The 12,076-nt window shown below is 37.9% G+C and overlaps 7 protein-coding genes across 7 annotated transcripts in view; 5 read left to right on the forward strand and 2 right to left on the reverse strand.

Moving 5' to 3' along the window:
• Nucleotides 1–302: 302 nt before the first annotated feature.
• On the reverse strand, nt 303–1,718 carry SPOG_02553 (translation initiation factor eIF2B delta subunit; the record flags this gene model as incomplete). Its single annotated transcript, XM_013168495.1, has 2 exons — nt 303–1,187; nt 1,239–1,718. The coding sequence occupies 2 exons, from the start codon at nt 1,716–1,718 to the stop codon at nt 303–305; spliced, it is 1,365 nt and encodes a 454-aa protein (XP_013023949.1).
• Nucleotides 1,693–3,711, forward strand: SPOG_02554 (cyclophilin family peptidyl-prolyl cis-trans isomerase Cyp8). Its single transcript, XM_013168496.1, has 3 exons — nt 1,693–2,146; nt 2,190–3,104; nt 3,149–3,711. The coding sequence occupies exons 1-3, from the start codon at nt 1,935–1,937 to the stop codon at nt 3,579–3,581; spliced, it is 1,560 nt and encodes a 519-aa protein (XP_013023950.1). The 5' UTR covers nt 1,693–1,934; the 3' UTR covers nt 3,582–3,711.
• On the reverse strand, nt 3,614–5,116 carry SPOG_02555 (L-azetidine-2-carboxylic acid acetyltransferase). The gene has a single exon (XM_013168497.1). The coding sequence runs from the start codon at nt 4,387–4,389 to the stop codon at nt 3,736–3,738; it is 654 nt and encodes a 217-aa protein (XP_013023951.1). The 5' UTR covers nt 4,390–5,116; the 3' UTR covers nt 3,614–3,735.
• A 1,211-nt stretch (nt 5,117–6,327) lies between these two features.
• SPOG_02556 (uncharacterized protein) lies at nt 6,328–7,125 on the forward strand (the record flags this gene model as incomplete). Its single annotated transcript, XM_013168498.1, has 3 exons — nt 6,328–6,684; nt 6,864–6,952; nt 6,999–7,125. 3 exons carry the CDS (start codon nt 6,328–6,330, stop codon nt 7,123–7,125), a joined length of 573 nt encoding a protein of 190 aa, XP_013023952.1.
• Nucleotides 7,126–7,643: 518 nt separating this feature from the next.
• Nucleotides 7,644–8,952, forward strand: SPOG_02557 (3-ketoacyl-acyl carrier protein reductase). Its single transcript, XM_013168499.1, has one exon. The coding sequence runs from the start codon at nt 7,672–7,674 to the stop codon at nt 8,446–8,448; it is 777 nt and encodes a 258-aa protein (XP_013023953.1). The 5' UTR covers nt 7,644–7,671; the 3' UTR covers nt 8,449–8,952.
• A 603-nt stretch (nt 8,953–9,555) lies between these two features.
• On the forward strand, nt 9,556–10,922 carry SPOG_02558 (transcription factor Pcr1). Its single transcript, XM_013168500.1, has one exon. It carries the CDS (start codon nt 10,120–10,122, stop codon nt 10,630–10,632), a length of 513 nt encoding a protein of 170 aa, XP_013023954.1. The 5' UTR covers nt 9,556–10,119; the 3' UTR covers nt 10,633–10,922.
• Nucleotides 10,923–11,389: 467 nt separating this feature from the next.
• Nucleotides 11,390–12,076, forward strand: part of SPOG_05026 (60s ribosomal protein k5) — a gene marked incomplete at both ends in the record, with an annotated part of 1,295 nt that continues 608 nt past the window's right edge. Inside the window, one exon of the mRNA XM_013168682.1 lies at nt 11,390–12,073. Coding sequence (XP_013024136.1) covers nt 11,390–12,073 — 684 coding nt within the window. The remainder of the gene's footprint in view (nt 12,074–12,076) is intronic.

Below are 12,076 nucleotides of genomic sequence, written 5' to 3' on the forward strand. Positions count from 1 at the left end.
TGCGCTTATAAAAATATTACTTCTAAACTGAATCCATAAGAAGTGTAACTTTGGAAGACCCATATAGTTTTTTCGTTCGAGTCATCCATATAAGATCCAAAAAATTTCCTAAATATTACCAACATAATTATAATGAAAGACTTCATGCACGATGAGTTCTTTACTAAATGCCAAAGTACAGCGTAAACCGTTTCAAAACGAAACTCTTTCGAGTTGCAATGATTACTTGAAAGACAATCCATACCTTTTCACTTTTCATAGGAAAGTAATAAAAATATCTCGGTTGTTTTTTTCTTTTTTTTTTAAGCATAAACTTGTTTAAACTCATTAATGATTGCCGGAACAGATGTTGAGGGTAGGAGACCCATTTCACAGACACAAACAGTGATTAAACGAGGGGGGGTTACATCGTACTTGAGACTAAGAAGTTTCAAATTCTTGACGGAATGCCAGTCAGAAAGTTCGCTTAGCCTTTCTTGGTTCTCATCGACTGAAGTATTGATGAGTTGATCGCCAGGAGCAAGCTCATTGTAAACTAAAGAATCTAATTGAATGCGTTCAGAAAATTTATAAGATTCACAACAAGCGATGACAGGAACGTTTGCTTCCTTGCCAAGCAAGGCAATTAAAGAAGTACCCGCACGGGAATAAAGAGCTCCGTTGGAGAGCATGGCATGACCGCCCAAAAAGATCTTTGTTACTTCCTGCATGGTATATGCTAAAGCTGAAATCATTACATAGGTACAAGGAATTCCATGGCTTGATAACAGCTTTAAGCAGGTTCTGCCTTCAAACTCGGGACGAGAATCAACTACGATTACACGAAATTGTTTTCCAATATTTTTTGCGTACACTAAGACATCGTTTACCGTAGATGAGTGCAAATAAGTCAAAATAACATCTCCATCCTGGATCTTTTCGGCTGCAGCTTGAACGATGGCTTTACCAGCAATAACGATACGATCACGAATAAAGTTATCAATCTTTTCTAATAATACTTCTTTGCCTTCTTCTTCCGTCAAATCAATATCTAACACAGAAATTTCCAGTTTAAGAAATCTAATGGCACTACCCATGCTGATACTAAGGGGACGAGTAGAGACCAAATAAGCTATTTGCGAATTGATGTGAGTCGTCAAGTGTCGGCTCAAAGTCGTTCCATATGGAGTTTGGTAATCTCGGATGACCTGTTTAAAAGTTTTAAGCAGCTCAATGCATCTTTGGTTAGAGCCAAAGACCTTGTAGTTTGCTAATTTTAATCCTAAACGAATGACTGCAGGATGGATGTCCTTGGGCATGTTCTCCGTTGTCCTACGGCGTCGCCAGTCCAGATGTGAGAAAATCGAAACTTGTTTTTCTTCAAAAAAATTTTGTTCCAAAACAGCGGGATCTTCTTTTTTGGCTGGAGAGGAGCCTTTGGCATTTTGTTTTGAAGACTTCTTAGGCTGGCTTCCTCCCTTCGAAACATGCTCTTGTTTTTTCTCCTCCGCGGACTTTCCTTTTCCTCCATCACCGTTTTGTTGATCTGCTCTTGCTTTTCTAGAAGCCTGTTTTTGAGCCTTTTTCAAAGCTTTTAAGTCTTTTCCTGACGCTTTTGGTTCTGCGGCAGTGTTTGTTGTTTTAGTGTTCGTTTCTGCTCCAGCTGCACCAACATTCGTTTCTTTTACAGCAGAAGATTCATTTGCTAATCCTCGTCCTTGGTCTGTTGGGGTGGCCATTAATATTTGTATTTCACTTGTTTTCCCAAGTATACGCTGAAGCCAAGTACAATAATAACTACCAGTGTCAGAACTTTGGCTTCTTCCTTACCCTTACTTTTAGTCCACGCGCACAGTTTACTTTGGGACGATTATTTTAAGACCTATTCAGGTATTTTTTATTTATTTTTAACAATATTATTTGTTTTACCTGGAAGAACGTGATTCGGAACGAGAATGGGGAAAAACACCGATAAATTGTATGTGACTCAGACAGAGCATTCTGGTGTCCATGGATGGCACGGCGGCATGAGTGGGATCACAGGCCAGCAGCCTAAAGGAACGTTTCGTCAGCTTCCTTTTAACTACTGTTCTATTTCGTTACAGCCATTCACGCACCCTTGTTGTTTGGTGGATTCCACCAATCAAGCTATCATTTTTGATTTCAAGTAAGTACTTCAAATCCTTGTACACATTCTAATTGCATCGCAGATTCATTGTTCCGTGGCTTCGGAAACACAAGACAAATCCAGTGAATGGTGAGAAAGCAACCTTGTCCGATCTTGTAAAACTGAATTTTTCCAAAAATGCGGCGGGAGAGTATTGTGATCCAGTAACTTTGAAGGGATTTACCCAATTTTCACACATTGTAGCCATCAAGACAACGGGCAATTGCTTTTCTTGGGACACTCTGGAAGGATTGAATATAAAAGCGAAAAATTGGAATGATCTAGTCGATGAAAAACCATTCACTCGTTCGGATATTATTACAATCCAAGATCCCCATAACGTTGAGAAGCGGGATTTTTCTGCGCTACAAACACAAAAGGAAATATCTAGAGAAGAAAAAATCCAGAAAGCACGTCTTGCAGTTGAAAAGTCAAGAAAAGAAACAATATCTCCATCTTCCAAGTCAACTTCCTCCGTGCAACCTAGTCGCATAGAAACAGCACCTTCAGGACTTCCTGTTTACCGTGCCGCACATACGACGGGTCTTGCTTCAGCGTCCCTTACATCAACTTCGTTTTCTCCGGTTACAAAAAATGAAAGAGCAATTATCCCTCAGGAAGATTACATGCTTAAACATGTTCGCATTAAACACAAAGGCTACGCTAGAATGATAACAAATTTTGGGGAAATCAATTTGGAACTCCATACCGATTATGCTCCGCGTGCAGTTTACAATTTTATCCAGTTGTCTAAGAAAGGCTATTACCGCGATACCATTTTCCATAGAAGCATCCCAAGGTTCATGATACAGGGTGGTGATCCCACAGGAACCGGAAAAGGAGGTGAAAGTTGCTGGGGAAAGCCATTTCAGGATGAATTTGGTAATCCTTTGCATCATGATCAGCGCGGAATCCTTTCGATGGCTAATCGAGGGAAAAACACCAATGGCAGTCAATTGTACGTTTAGCTTTTCCTTTGTTCTTTTCATGCTAACACTTTAGCTTTCTTCTGTTCAATCCTGCCAAACACTTAGATAATAAGCATACTGTTTTTGGACATATTGTTGGAGGAATGGCAGTGCTTGATGCGTTAGAAAAAATTCCAACAAATGATTATGATCATCCTAAAGTGCCTATTCGGCTAGAGGATATTGTTGTATTCGTAGATCCATTTGAGGAATGGGAAAAGGAAGAGCAAGAGAAGTTAAAAAAGGAGAGGGAGTTGTTGGAGCCAAGCAAATCCGAGGCAGATTATATTTCATGGTCAGGAAGAAACCTGATGCATTCATCCTCCAATGCTTCCACAACCTCACCTGTTGGTAAGTATCTAAGTAATGACACGAAACGCTCGTCTAATGGAGCCTCTTTGGATGTCTTTCCTCAACCGAAGAAGAAGAAAACACGAACGGGATTTGGAAATTTTGATGCTTGGTAGGAGGATACAGAAAGAAAAATGGAAAAAGGTATTCAGGTTTTCGCTTTTTAGTTCATGAAGGAAGGTTAATGATAATACTATATTATATGTAAATCTAATAAAAAAAGACATAAACATCTCTATAATCCAAAATAATGAATCGAATAGATTTGAATTAGGATGTAGCTCCTGTTTCAGCTTCTTCGTTCAAGGGAGGAAATTCATATTGATAGATATATGCGTCAACAAGCTTGGGATATCCTTTTAAACGAGCAGCATTACGAACTACTCCTACGCGAGTGAAACCAAGGCTGTCCCACAACTTATAACTGGCTACATTGGTTGCGAATACGAGATTGAAGACACTAGACTTGTAGCCCATGCGAGGCGCAAAGTACAAGAACGCATATGCAAGTACTCTCCCTATACCCCGACCACGAGTCTCGGGAGCTACTAAAAATCCGCCATTACATACGTGACTACAGCGAGAAGGATAGTTTGGTTTTATGATAAAAAACCCGAGGATCATTCTTTTCCAATCTATTGTAGACGTTTGTAGGTTAGGAAGTGGACTATGGCCGTCCCATTCTAAGCAAATGACTGTGCAATATTTAAAGAAGTATTCCTCAGCTTCTTCCAGGCTCAAAGGGCTTTCTATAGGATACGTGTCTCCCTTTTCAATTTCATAATTAAGGATCTCCCTTAGGCGAGAGAGCAAACCAGGTTTATCATGAATGACTGTGGAGCCATCAATAGCCATACAACAAGCCTTTGCATTCGCGCATTTCCAGAGAGGAATGATATTAGGATTTTTCAATTGAATATCCATGACAAATCAATTAACAAAAAATACTTGAAATAGGGAAAACTTGGCAAAAAAAACTAAAGTCAATGAGGTCGTAGAAATAAAAAAGAGAAAAGCTTTTGAACTAATTGTCTAGTGCTTATATAAGCGATTGTGAATTCCAACGAAGTTTGGGAATATAATAAACCGTTGATAAGACGCATAAACAGTGTAATGTGTAGTTGTGTTTTCTACAAATGCAAAAGAAATTAGAAAGGATAAAAATCGTTTGTAAATGCCGTATACATTGGGACTGAAATCTGGAGGAGTGTGGTGTTTAAACTGTCGACAAACTGTATCTATAAATCATGATTTATTTTTTACTTATTTACTTGTGCATTAATCATTTAGGCAATGTTGAAATTCATATTCTTCATTCTGAGGACTAGCTTATGGTCAGTTTTGTTACTACGAAACATAACCAACATGCTAAAGAAAATATGATGTGAAGAAAATGAGCTTTGAGATTGTCGATGAAGGAATGACAAAGATATATTGTAGAAGTGTCGTCTTTTTGATATATTTATGGATAAAAATACAAATATTAAGCCATAGGATCATTTCACTTTCGATTCTGCCTCATCATTGAGTTTTGGTAAATACTATTGTAAGAAAGAATTCATAAAAACAATCATATGCTCATTATAATGGAATCCGTGTACAGATATAAGCTCGTAAGAAATGCATAGATTATCATAGAAATAAAATAAACTTTCAACTCTTTTATAGTAAATGTGTTTTCCATATGACCGTGCTATATCATATTAGTTGAGTTACCAGGTCACGGATCCTCTCTAAGAACATTATTGCTAGTTGAAAAGCTAGTTTATTTTAACAAACACTGGTAAATAATACATTCGAAACCAAGAAAACTAGGGAAATCTTTATGATATAGAAAGCGAAAATAAAAAACAAAAGATTTGAATTTACATAGTACGTTTTTCATGATTTCGAACTTAAAAGTCCACTTCAACTGTCTTATATTCTACTCATAAGTATATCAGGTTCTTTCTATTTCCATCTACTTTCATTATCACTTTATGTTGAGTTTTTATTATCTTCAAGAGTATTTTCAGTTAATTCAGTAGATGCGTTTACAAATACCAATCTTTTTGTCGCCTCTGGTTTCTGCTAGAACGATTCTAAAGGGAAAGTGATCGAAAATTATGTCCTTCGTTTTTTTAAGTATAATTTGGCGACGTTCTACAGGTTTATGGTTTATATTTTCCTTTGAAAACAAAGCATCAAGCTTGTATAAAAGCTTACAACATATATGAATGTATGACATACTGCATGAGAATAAAATTTAAAAGCAAGAAAAAATTGAGAATGGAATACGAAAACGGTAAACTCGATAGCATATCCTGAAGTTACAATTTTTTTTTCTTTTTTTTTTTGTGAATATCTGACTACATATAAATTCAAGTTCAATGAAAATCCATTAGCCTTTCATCATTGGTAAACATACGCTTTATAATAATAATAAATATAATACAGCTTCATAGATACTATTGGGTGTTCTCTGAAAACCAAAAGAAGTATTTGGTCCAAATGGAAAATGACACAGCAAAGTTTTTAGGAAGGCTTGTGTATCCTAATTTGGGTTAAATTAAATAATTAAAAACAACTCCGTCGGTTCAGTTAACTAGAGAATCGGTGAAATCATCATTTGTATATTTGGCTTGAACGAAACTAATTCAAGCTACGAAGCTCGTTGACCCTTTTAATTGTTTAATTTATAATTATTATTTGTTTTATATTAAATTGTTTTCTGCACTAGGTTGCTCGTATTTAATGACAAAATTTGAGAGAATGCCGAACCAAAGTCTTGTTTAAGTCATGGGTGTTACTGGCTTCATTGGAGCCCTTGTTACTGTTTCTTTACTAAAAAATGGATACCGTGTGCGTGGTACGGTTCGTTTAATGGAGAAAGCTGATGAATTTGTTCGTTTGAACCCAGAACTAAAAGACAAAATCGAATTTGTCATCGTCAAGGACATTAGTGAATCATACGCCCTTAAGGATGTCATCAAGGACTGTGACTATGTCTGTCAATTTGCTTCTCCTGTCTCCGTTTACGTCGCTGACTACAAGACTCAAATCTTGGACCCTGCTGTTAACGGTATCCTTAGTTTCTTGGAGGCAGCCGCCACTGAACCAAAGGTAAAGCGTGTGATCATCATTTCTACCTCTGCTGCTACCGTTAACTTTACTGCAGACCCCAATGCAGGTTATACCTATAATGAGAAGGACTGGAATCCCGTTAGTTATGAGGAGGCTGTAAATATCAAAGACGGTGACATTGCTTAGCTTGCTTCTAAAGATCTGTCTGAAAAGGATTCTCGTGAATGGGTTAAGGAAAAACAACCTCATTTCAATATTTGCACCATCAGCCCTCCCTATGTGTTTGGTCCTCCCATCCATCCATGAACAGTATGGAACCTAATGTTCTAACTAAGATGCAACCTTCTATGCAAAGTAATCAAGTCGATGTTCGTGACGTTGCCAATGCCTACGTTTTTGCACTTAAGAACCAGCAACCGCGATCGTTTGTTCGTTTCTCAAGGTCCTTTCTTCACCGATCACATAAATAGAGTTCTTCGTGAGAAATTCCCCGAAAAGAAGGATGTCATTTCCGAACCTTCTAATGTCCCCTTCAACGAAAAACTGTACAAGTGGGACAACTCTCTCTCCATCTCTCGGTTTCGAATACTACAGTGAACAGCAAAATTACATCGACACTGCCGCAAAGCTTTAGGAGCGTGCTAAGAAATTTGCTTCTTAAGAATATCTTTTCGACTTGTATTTCAGAAAGACAATCTATCTCATTTAGCCAGACCAGTCGAATCTTCCAATCTGGAGAAGTCGACTGTGGATTCAAAGCTTATAAGGAAGCTAACGTAATCTGTTCCTTTGTAAGGAAAAGTTCCTTTTATCTGGAAGATTTCCGTTGCGAAGGCTGTTCGATTTGTTTAAAACGTATTTGCTTTGTTTTGTTTACTAATTGTAATAATTATCCTTTTAGACTTATGACGTTTGTTAGTATTCGAAAATATCTTCTTACAATGGCGTATTGTTATATGTATAATTAACAAAACATCTATATGGACAATATCTTAAAAGGTATTAATCCGATGACGCCAAAAGCGATAGTGGAATGAACTGATATAAACATATAGTTGCTTACTAATACAGCCTTTTTTGTCCATATAACGACGAAATGACCAACTTTTTTACGATCTAAACCAAACACTCTAAGGAATAACAATGAACAGTCTTCCCCTTCAAAACAAAGTTGCAATCGTTACAGGAGCCTCACGAGGCATTGGAGCAGGAATAGCTGAGACCTTGGCGCGTCGCGGTGCCAAAGTAGCCATCACCTTTACCTCCGACAGTAGCATTGACGCGGTAGAACAATTGGTGAAGAAAATTAAGGGTTTTGGCACTTCAGCAGATGCAATCAAAATTCAGGCAGATCTACGTGATATTTCAAGTACTAAACATATTGTTGATACCACAGTTAAAGCTTTTGGTTCCACCATCCATATCCTTGTTAATAATGCCGGAATCACAAATGACCGAATATCGTTAGGAAGTCATACCATGGAAGATTACAGAAAAATTTTTGATGTGAATGTTCGTGGTGTCTTTTTTATGACAGAAGCCGTAGTGTCTAATCTTTCTCACGGCGATAGGGGCAGTATTATTAATATCGGAAGTATTGGTGGAAGAATGGGAGTCCCTCAAAACTCTATATATGGTGCAAGTAAGGCTGCTATTGAAGGTTTTACTAGATGTTGGGCCGCCGAATTAGGTCCTCATAGCCATACCGTAAATCAAATTAATCCAGGAGCTGTTGACACCGATTTGCTGAAGGAATATGGAAGTGGAGGCAGACAGTTCGCAGAAAAAATGACTCCATTTGAAAATCGCATTGGATTACCTTCGGACATTGCTGAGGTTGTCGCTTTTCTTGCTGAAGATAGAAGTCGATGGATCACTGGGCAGGTGATCTCAGCTTCTGGCGGATTGGCTATGTATTAGATGGTTTAGAGAAAATTAAAGTTAAAGCAGACCATCGTATAAGCAGTATTCAATCTGATGAACTAAATGCCGTTCTTTCACGTGTTGGAAACTTTTGAAAGAGTTTTTTATAACGATCGATTCAAGCCCTTACTTCAGTAAATAAAGGATGTCGTAAATGGATTTATTTTTGGACATGGAGAGATATTCATTTGCGATTCTGAGGTCGTCGCTGCAGACGCTTAATACTTATACTCAACTGGGTTATCTAATATTCATGTATTCAAGAAGAATCAACTACACGATAGATCTTGTTAAGGATATTCTCTTCGATATCCTTTTCATACTTAAGTTTGGAGTTTTTAAGCTCTTTTCTAAAGTTCACAGTAGAATAATGGTAATTCTTCCATAATGCCTCTCAATGTTTATCCTATTGTAATTATATTTAAAATTAAAGGTTATTTATTGAAATTGATTCGTTTAATAAATTTTTATTAGTTTAAAGCCAAAACAAGATCGGAAGATTACACTGATATGTCTATAAGATCGCGTTTACTGTGATCCATTGAATTAACCAGATCCCTGAACAGTACTATCTCATCCTTTTGTTTTATGGTGTTTGCTAAATTTCAGCAATATTCTAATACACAATACATTGTAATGATTATAATGTTGACAAACCAACTATCCTGACACTGCGGCACCAAACATTCATAGAGCTTTCCGTTGATATGATATCTTTACGTTCGCAAGGATATTGAAAAAATACAAAGAGGTTTTCATGATTCGCATTGTCTATTTCATCATTGCTCTCAAAAGGATGCACATTCTTACCTTACTCACCTCTATTGGAAACCTATAGACATGTTTTCTAATTGTCTTTATTAACATTGGATGTTTCTCCTTGCAATCCTATGCAACTTACTCAGGTCATTAGAAAAGAGTTATAAATTAAGAAAAATAGGGAAAGTAAGAAACTGAAAAGAAAAGAATTTTTCTTCTTTCATTTGAATTCTTCTTGTTTATTACTGTGGCATTACGTCTCGCTAAACTATTCAGGACACTCATTCTATATCGTTAATATGACGTAACCTACACAACCTGTAAAGTGCTTCTACTCAGCGGCAAGTAATTTCTTCTTTTCCCTGCGACTCGAATTTCAGCTGAATTTGGGTTTTTACAACAAATTCCACATATTTATGAGATTTTTACGTGTAAATAGTAAAAACAATTGATTTTTAGGCTCTTTGTGAAGATTTGAGTTGACGACAAGTGTTCTTACCGTCATTACACATCATCGTCTTCCCTGGTAATTTTCAGGCTTGGATTTTTTTATATCGGTTATAAGAACATCGTGGATCGGTTGCATTGAGCGTGTATTTGTGATTGGACAAATACATTTCTTACCTGGTTAAAAAAATCATCCAAAAGGATTCTGTTTGCGTTTTGTAAACGTCTACGTCTTATCGTCATTTCGTGGTTTAACATTTCTACTCTTCCTCTACTTATAGTATTTGTAAAAGGTTAAAAAACTTTACGCTGTTGTCATTGGCATAGAGTTGATTTTGAAAGTTTTAGAAGCTTATGGCAACACGAGCATTCATAACTATAATTTTATTGGTTTAGTGACTTACCTTTTGATCCCTGAAGTTTAATACTAGTTTCGTCTGGTCGTTATTCCTTTTTGCAAGCATGACAGCAAAAAAAAGAGAAGTTGACGAAGAAAAGCGTCGAAGAATTTTAGAAAGAAACCGCATTGCAGCTTCGAAATTCCGACAGAAAAAGAAGGAATGGATCAAAGAATTAGAGCAAACAGCGAATGCTGCTTATGAACAATCGAAACGGCTACAAATGATGCTTTCTCAGCTACAACAAGAAGCTTTCCGATTGAAAAGTCAATTGCTCGCACATCAGGGATGTCCCTGTAGTGTAAAAATCCGATCAGTACTTACTGATTTTCAAACAGCGCATAACGCTTTGCAAGCCCAGCATATGGCTTATCGCCCTATGCAGCCTCCTCCATCCGACAACCTTTTAGATCCGGTTGTATCTACAAGTCCTAATCACACCCATTCATCGCTCCATAGTATGCCTCCACAGCCTTCCAACGGTCAAATGCAACCTCCTTCGCAACCCACTAATCCCAATCAATCATCCATGTTTCCCCCGTCTGGCTTACCTGGATCATTAGGTGGCTCCATTTAATGTAAAATAATCCATGGGTTTCAATTATGGAACATGAATTCCTGGAATGATACCGCTCACCTTATTCAACACTTGTTTAAGAGTTTGATACGCTGGAGACCCTGCTAAGTATCCCAATCGTCGGGGGTCCTATCCTATATATGTATTCCCCAATTCATTTGACATGATGAGTGTAATCTCTAAAAAAAGGTTCTCCTCAGAGAAAACACAGGATGCATAGATTGATGGCTTATGTGTGATTATCGGTTCTTTTTTTTTTTTGTATATTGGCATAAAAGTTCCTTCTTTATAATGATGGTTTTTTGTTTATTGTTATTGATTGACTAGTTCCTTTTCTGAAGACAATGGTTCATGGAAACTTGTGAATCTAATAATACATTGTATTGAAGACAAATAAAGGTGAATGAATCTAATGTTAGTGAAATGAAATCTTATTAAATTTGTACTACTACACTGCAAAGTAGAAAATACTTTCACAAACAATGAGCAGCTTGCATTCCGATTATGACTTTGCATTGAATTTTTATTGACATAAACAACTAACCAGCAACTGGACATAACGCAATTATGATACCCTTTCTTATAGTATAATACTACTTTAAGGAGCATATCTTCGTAAACGTACTACAATTTGCCGCACTCGGATACAGTAAACAATTTGAAATTTACACCAAAATAGCAGTCACAGTCAACACCAAGAAAATCACTTGGAAATGTATAGGGAGGGCTGAATTCACCAACAACCAAAACACCAGAAATGGGTCGTGTTATTAGAGCACAAAGAAAGAGCGGAGGAATTTTCCAAGCTCACACTCGCCTTCGTAAGGGAGCCGCTCAGCTCCGTACTTTGGACTTTGCTGAGCGTCACGGATACATCCGTGGTGTCGTCCAAAAGATCATTCATGACCCTGGTCGTGGTGCTCCTTTGGCTAGAGTTGCTTTCCGCAACCCTTACCACTACCGTACTGATGTCGAGACCTTCGTTGCTACTGAAGGTATGTACACTGGTCAATTCATCTACTGTGGTAAGAACGCTGCTTTAACCGTTGGTAACGTTTTGCCCGTCGGTGAGATGCCTGAAGGTACCATTGCCTCCAACGTCGAAGAAAAGTCTGGTGACCGTGGTGCTTTGGGTCGTTCCTCTGGTAACTATGTCATCATTGTTGGCCACGACGTTGACACTGGCAAGACCCGTGTCAAGTTGCCCTCTGGTTCTAAGAAGGTTGTCCCTTCTGCCGCTCGTGGTGTCGTCGGTATCATTGCCGGTGGTGGTCGTGTCGACAAGCCCTTGCTTAAGGCCGGTCGTGCTTATCACAAGTACAAGGTCAAGCGCAACTGCTGGCCCAAGACTCGTGGTGTTGCTATGAACCCCGTCGATCACCCTCATGGTGGTGGTAACCATCAACACGTTGGTCACTCTACCACTGTTCCCCGTGGATCCGTT

The sequence above is a fragment of the Schizosaccharomyces cryophilus genome, assembly GCF_000004155.1.
Source record: "Schizosaccharomyces cryophilus OY26 unplaced genomic scaffold supercont4.4, whole genome shotgun sequence".
Lineage (NCBI taxonomy): Eukaryota > Fungi > Ascomycota > Schizosaccharomycetes > Schizosaccharomycetales > Schizosaccharomycetaceae > Schizosaccharomyces > Schizosaccharomyces cryophilus.